Source organism: Echinops telfairi, unplaced genomic scaffold, assembly GCF_000313985.2.
Source record: "Echinops telfairi isolate 266 unplaced genomic scaffold, ASM31398v2 ScPeMD7_7475;HRSCAF=8513, whole genome shotgun sequence".
NCBI lineage: Eukaryota > Metazoa > Chordata > Mammalia > Afrosoricida > Tenrecidae > Echinops > Echinops telfairi.
The window spans coordinates 28,877,343-28,884,848 of record NW_022111379.1 but is presented as its reverse complement, the minus strand read 5'-3'; the positions used below and the strand labels follow the sequence as shown (position 1 = coordinate 28,884,848).

Here is a 7,506-nt window from a genome sequence, read left to right as displayed (position 1 = left end):
GGTTCTTGGATTGGGGCTAGAATTAAATTGAAGCCCAGGATCCATCTGCTTGCCCATGGGTTGTGAATGACTCTGGTTTACTTTGCAGTCATATTATGAGAAAAACAAAAATAGAAACAAAAGCCAACAAATAAACAATAAAACAAAACAACAAAAACAAACACCAGCAGCAACAACAAAACAAAAATGAAAAACATTGTTAGCCATCCCCCTAGGATATAAGGTGATTTCATCGATAACATCAATAATTTAACTAATGGCATAGAATTTAAGATATTGTTTATATGCAGAGTTTATGTGGATATAGTCCATGCTGTAGTCCATGAGTTGTTGCTTTGCACAGATTGGTTCTTAATTGATTGAGCTCTGTTTACATTGGGCATAAGAATTGGTACTAGGGGAAATTCCCTGTACAAGGGCAGATGCCTGCCTATCAGGTAATACCTGTTATCTTAATACAATTGGAGAATTGAGGTGTTAAATATATGGTGGTTCTGGGTCCTCTTTCATTGGGCACCCAGTAAGCCAGCGCTGCCACCCAAGGTCCAATGATCACAATTTCCACAATCTTGGGATGGCCATTCCTTGCTTCTTCTCCCATCAGGATATTTCAGTCCTAAGTCCAAGGCTACAGATAGGGCCCAGTTCATTCAGTTGGGCTTCCATGCTGAGTCCGTCTGGTGTGACCCTTGGGGGAGGCCCTGTTCCCAGAAGGCCAGTGTCTAAGGCCATCATAGTGCTCAGTCCATGGCATGGTTCACTGAGGGTTGGCTAGAACACCCTTTGCTTTTTAGTTTATGTTTGTCTTTTTATATGAGGTATGTTTTCTGTAAGCAGCATATTGATGGGTCCTTTTTTTCTCATCTGGTCTTCTATTCCATCTCTTTTTGCTGGTGCATTTAATCAATTAATAGTTAATGTTGTTATTGATATGCGTTCATTTGTTGCTGTCATTTTTCTATATGTATGTTTTGTGGGGTTATTGATTTTATTGTCTTTCCTGTATTTCTGTATTGCGTTTCTTTTGTTTATCGATTTTTTTGGAGTTACATTTTCCTTCGCTGATATTTTGTTTTTTACTACTGTTTTTTTTTTCTATTTTAGTGAGTTAATCCTTCCGTCCCACAATTTTCTTCATGGTTACCCTGTTGTTTGTTATTTTCTTTCCATATTTAAAATAGTCTGTTTTCTCTTGTGAACTATTTGTCTTTATCTCCATTCCACTATTTTTTTCCAACAAATTTCCCTCTTATTTTAGTATTTGTGTTCATTGTGGAATGATATCGCTTGTTCCAAATTTGGTCTTGTCACTTTATTTTATTTTGAATACTGTCTTAAGTGCGCTGCTTTCTGGATGGTGTCTTCTTATTTGTTGATCTCATATTTGTCCATGGTTGTTAATTCTCTGTACATAATGTTCCTCTTAGTATTTTTTTAAATACTGATCTTGTTTCAACAAATTCCTTTAATTTCTCCTTGTCAGAGTAAAGAACTTCATTACTCTTGCATATTTGATGGCTAATTTTGCTATAGATAAACTTTTTGGTCAGAGGTTTTCTCTTTTTTGTCTTTCTTTCAAGTTTTAGATGTGTCATTATATTGTCTTCTTGCACGCCCACTTTCTGTTGAAAAAGCCACCCATATAGTTCGTGTTTTTTCTTTGTATTGAGTGTTCTTTTCCCCCAACTACTTCCAGGATTCTCTCCTTGATCTTGATATTGGAGAGTTTGACTATTATATGTTGTAATATTTTTCTTATGTTATGTCTGCCATTCTCTCAGCTTCTTGATTAAGTAGTTTCTCCTATTTTCTGCTGTTAGGGAATTTCCACCCCAGAATTTCTCATACTGTTTTCACTGTGAAATTTTTTTTCTTCTTTTGCTGGAATCCCATGCGATATAATTTGGTTCTCTTGATTATGTCCTACATTAATTATTATTTTTTCTGTAGACTCCTCTGACTTTTTGGTTGATTATTCCTCTCTTTGGTAGTAGTTAGGAGATTTGCCTTCAAGTTCACTAATTCATACTTCCATTCTTTGATTCTATTACTCTGCTCTTTTAAAAGTATTGTCCAATTCTGTTACCTTAGTATCTCCTAGATATATATTTTGTTATTGTTGTAAGTTTTCTAGTTTTTAATTTTGTTTCTGTTGCTTTCCTGAACTCTTTCTCCATCTATTAGAATTACCTGGACATCATTATTCTGAATTAGTTTTCTGTAATACCAGTGTTTTATTCATCAGAAAAAAATTTAATTTGGCCATTGTTCCTTTGTTTTTGTCTGTTTTTGTTTGTGTGATCTTTCCTGTGGACTGTTAGTGATTTCTGGCTCCACAACATCATGAGAGGCTGCTGAGAAAGGCTGACCTCTGGGTCAGGCTCAACTTCAGAAGCACTGGAATCTGTGGAGGAGAAAAAAGATTGCATTGCATCTCGTGGGAGCTCTTAGGGGTGGGACGCTGTTAAAGGTGGGAAAGGGTCTGGGCTGTATGAGCATAGTTGACCCAAGGAAGTGGTTCAGGAAAGGAATAATAGACACTATCATTCAAAAAAGAGGAAGACAAGGGAAAGAAGAAGAAAGTGGGGAAAGAATAAAATAGGTTAAAGGGCACCAATAAAAAATTCACCAAAATAATGATACTGTATTTTTTAAAAGTGCTCCTGGGTTTGTACCTTGCCCTAGCCTGGGAGCACTGTGTCTGATAGAGGTGAAGTCTCAGGTGAGCCACAGTGGGAAGAGTGAGTGCTGGGGTAAACATGGGGCAGCAAAATGTGTGGATTAGGGGCAGGCAGGAAAGGTGCATGTGACGGTGGTGGCTTGTGGGCTGGGTTGATGTGGGGGGGTGGGGGGAGTGGACCGTGACATGATATGGGGTGTGAGGCTAGCATGCTGGTTGGCCTAGCCTCAGCTTTTCTTCATTATTTTGTTGTCTTTACTTGGTGTCCTATTGAAATCCTCGTCCTCTTACTCTTTATGGGGCGGACATAAGCAACTGCCCTGCCTATCTTAACCTGACATGGGTCAATGATGAGGATCACCCAGTAGCAGAGGCTCAAAGACAGACAAGAACCTTCCTTCAGAGCCAACAGGGAAAGAAAACTTTTCCCTCGAGACAGCGCCCTAATTTCTATATTCTAGCTTTCTATTTTGTGAAAGCCATACATTTATGGTATTTATGTTATAGTAGCAATAAATAAGTAGTGCTAGTTATTTTACCAATGGCATGGCCAAGGCCATGGCCAGACTTGTGTCTGTTCTTCATGCGGAACATCAACCAAATATACATTTCCTATGGAATCTTTACAGCCACCATGTGGTTTACTTCTTGCAGTAGTGTGGAATAAAACTTCCTCAAAATGGAAAGGGGGACCAATCGCAATGATCAAATAACATAAACGTGGTGAAGGGAGACAGGGAATGGTGTAAGATATGAAAATAATAATAATAGTTTATAATTTATCAATGGTTCACGAGGGTGGGAGGGTGGGAGAGGGATGGAAAAAGAGGCGCTCATACCAAGGATTCAAGCAGAAAGAAAATGTTTTGAAAATGATGATGGCAATATATGTACAAATGTGCTTGATACAATTGATGTATGGATTGTTATAAGAGCTGTAAAAGCCCCCAAATACAATTATATATGTATATCCTCAAAATGGTGTCCCAAATACTGAAATGATAAACTAAGAAATGGTGCTTCTGGTTTTTGAATGAGAGGTCTGTTAGGATGTCATTGTACCAGGGGTTCAGAAAATTGGGCATAGATCTGTGGTAAAAATAAGCTTAGCATAGGTTTTCCGTGGTATGATTTGGAATTAAGGGACTGTGTTCAAGTTTTGGCTGGTCTGTGCCTCTCTGTATCTTGCTATCCTCATTTGTCAATCAAAGGTATAATAGGCAAACCTCAAGGATGTTTAGGAACTGGTCAAGTCACTGCATGTCAAGTTTTAGAATAAGAATAGGCACAATGTGTGGTTACATACATGTTTTTATGTTGCTACATTCCTTCCCTGAAGGAAAAGTCACAGTGATGCCATCAGGTGAGGGAATGGGGGCCTGAGAAACATATACTGGAGTCAAAGGCTGGGCACCTGGATGAGACTCGAGTGTCAGTGAACCTGAGAGTTGGTTCCCATCTATATTTCTATGCTTTTTACAGTGACTGCTGGCAGATTGCTTTGGGTTTCATGAATTCCAATGTGGGCTATGATTGATATCTAATTACTTCCAATGGATGGGGAAAGAGAGCTTAAAAAATAGAAAACTTGAAAACTTAAATCAAAAACCACAAAATAAGAATCCAGAAGATGAATATTAAGATGACAGATAGGGCATGCTCCTTTAAGGAAATTGGAAAGTTTTAAAGAATGATCCCATGAAATCCAATGCGATATATTTTCCTCCACAGATTCCAGTGCTTCTGAACTTGAGCCAAGACCCCGAGGTCAGCCTTCCCGTGCAGCCTCTCATGTATGCACTTGCCCTTGGAGCCTGCCTAGGAGGTAAGGATGTTGACTGCATCTGTGGGAAAAGACACAAGGATAGTGTTATCAACTCCGAAATGAAGTTAACTGGTACAATTTTGAGAGTAAATTAAGGAGAGTCCTTGTGGTTTCCCAAGTGGAAACCACACCATCAACTTTGCCTGGACCAATTTGAGAGTTATCTCAGCTCCTGAAACCTGCTGGGCTCCACTCCTGGTAGACCTGCATGTGTCCATGTTCTGAGTTCAGTTAATAGAACTTCCATGTAGACTGTGATGATGTTCTGAAACAGCATCAGAAGCCATCCTTTATTGACAATAAACTGAAAAATATCGGGTGAGACTGTTCCCAAAGACCAATCAAAGTATAAGAACTTGGGACGGATCCGTCTTTAGGAACTTGATTGCTTTGAGTGGCCAACAGGATTAGACAGTCTGAGCTAAGGCAGGAGATACACTTGGAGTTTTCATTCTTTTAAAAATTTTTCATTTATTTTGTTGCTGCTGTTGTTGAGATTATACACTGCAAACCATATACCAATGTAATAGTTTCTACATATATAATTCTTGTAGCTATGCAATTATTTTAACATCCTTTTTTGAGTTGTTCTTCCCCCATTAACATAAACTCATTGCCCTTCATGTTTTCATTTAATTTTTTTCTAGTTTGTGTTCTCAATTTGACCCCATATAGATAGTTCCTAAAGAGAAAAATGGTCAAGGAAGACATTTTTTACTAATAGGCTTTAGGAAGGCTTCAGTCAATAATTTTGCTTTAAGACTTAAAGATTATCTGAAGGCAAAAATAATTCCAAGGGTTCAACCAGCCTGCATGCTTCAGAAAGTCTAAAGTTATGATAAGTTTAAATTCTGTTCAACATTTTCTTCCTTTGATCAAGACCCTACAGTTTTCATTTTTATATCCAGGTATGCTTAGAAAACCAACCTTATTTACTCAAGAATTGACCTGAATCAATAATTTTCTTTTTAGTTTAGTTTCTTATTTCTAGAGGGTGATTTATGTAATCCTATATCATATAGTGAAGTTATAATTTCTAGAAACTAAAAATTTACCTAGTTTGGTGCTTGAGGTCTTAAGTTCTTCCCAAAGTACACCTTTTAAAATTGTTCCTTTCAACGAACCAGCCCTAGGAGATACTGTAACTCTGTTCATAGTTTCATTTATTTAATAAAAAGTTACCATACAATTCACTAGTTCAATCATACTAAGAAGAGCTGTGCAATCATAACCACATCAATTTAAAAACATTCTCCTCTTTCCAGTGCTCATGGTGATTTGTTCCCCATTTCTCCAAATTCTTCAGGCAAACCCCCAGGAAACCACCAAACCAGTCACTCAGTCTATAGATGGACTCATTCTAGATTTCATATACAGAAAACGTACAAAAACAGTGAAAACACTAACAACAACAACAACAACAAAGTAAAACAGAAAAACTTCAATAAAGCAGAATATATTAAGACCTAGAACAAATTTAAAATGTGTCAAAATGGAGATCAAATGAGAAGGTATTCGATTTTAACCTAACAGCATCTGCAATAATACACTTTCTAGTACACTCTGCATTATTGCAAAACTATTCACACCCCTGGTCTATGGTCAGAGGGTATTCGCTGGAGGCTTAATACACATCGATATACTCTTCACTTTGTTTTTGTTTTGCTTTGTTTAAACAGAAACATGTTTTCATTTATTATCAGAAATAAAACTTAAAAATAAGTCTTCCTTGTTGGGTTGTTCATTTAGTTTTATTGGGTGGATGTTATTAACGTGATATTGGGCTTGAGACAATGAATTCACTCTCCAGCTATTGCGTTGGGAAGATAATCTCCCAAGCTACTGTTACAACATGAGTAGGTCTATCCTTAGACGGTCAAGTGTACTCTCTGCGGGCAGTGGAGAATGAATGGGGAAAAGACCCAAAAGGTTTTCTTGAGTGGCTGGTTTTTAGCTGGTACTAAAAGGAGACTAAACCTCTGGGCGTAGTTTGCTTCACCAAGAACATTCAGAGAGAATGTGGAGATTCTCTCAGGGATGGAAGTTAACATGGGCCATTTATGTGGCTCACAACTTAAAATGATGGACAAACACCTGTGGTCTGAACTGATTTTGGAAGCAGGGAGATAGTTGTCATGAATAATTAAATTTTAAGTTGATAATATTTTAACCTAGTAAATCTGGTTGTGAATAGTGCTCATTCCTAATACAAGGGGAGCCCAGTTATTAACCCTACACTTAATCCATTGGGGATTTTCTCTCATGATTTTTTCATGATTTGACTGTTATGAATAAAGTTATCAGTAGCACAGATATTTTGAAGACAGCTTTCATTAGAAGTTTTCAGTCAGGTTTAGAAATGTCATTTTCTGTATACATTGAGTGACATTCACTAGTTAGCTCCAAACAAAAAATTCTTTCCTGATTTGTTCCCCAAGCTTATAAATTAAGAGCAAAGAGCAACTCAAATAAGTCCTGGCTTGAGTTTTCAGGAGATCTTTTTCCTGAGGCTTTATTGGGAGGTACAGAAAGAGCGTGAGTGAAAGTGAAGTGAGGTAGAGGAGATGATGAAGGAAAACATGATAACTCACCAAGCTAGTGATAGTTTCCCATTGAGATAAAGTCAGTTTTCAGTGAAGTGGTGCATTTTGTAGGTGGGACCTATGGAATGGTTATGATTTGTAACAGAATGCAGTGAGGAGAGACTTATTACTTCTATGCTGTTTTTGCACCAGAGGATTTCTGAATACAAGAAATCATTACTCTTAACCCAACATAGTACAATCTACACAAGCTACAAAGTAACAGTTTAAAAATAATTTATATATTATCAAGGGTTCATGAGGGAAGGCGGAGCGGGGAGGTAGGTAAAAATGAGAGACTAATGCCGGGGGCTTAAGTGGAAAGCAAGTGTTTTGAGAATGATGAGGGCAATGAATGTACAAATGTGCTTTGCACATTGATGTATGTATGGATTGTGATAAGAGTTGTATGAGCCCCT

General features: G+C 37.6%; 1 protein-coding gene across 1 annotated transcript in view; it reads left to right on the top strand.

The window, feature by feature from the left end:
* Nucleotides 1-7,506, top strand: part of OCA2 (OCA2 melanosomal transmembrane protein) — a 178,919-nt gene that overhangs the window by 111,095 nt on the left and 60,318 nt on the right. The window contains exon 17 of the mRNA XM_004700033.2: nt 4,412-4,505. Within this exon, the coding sequence (XP_004700090.1) occupies nt 4,412-4,505 (94 nt within the window). The remainder of the gene's footprint in view (nt 1-4,411; nt 4,506-7,506) is intronic.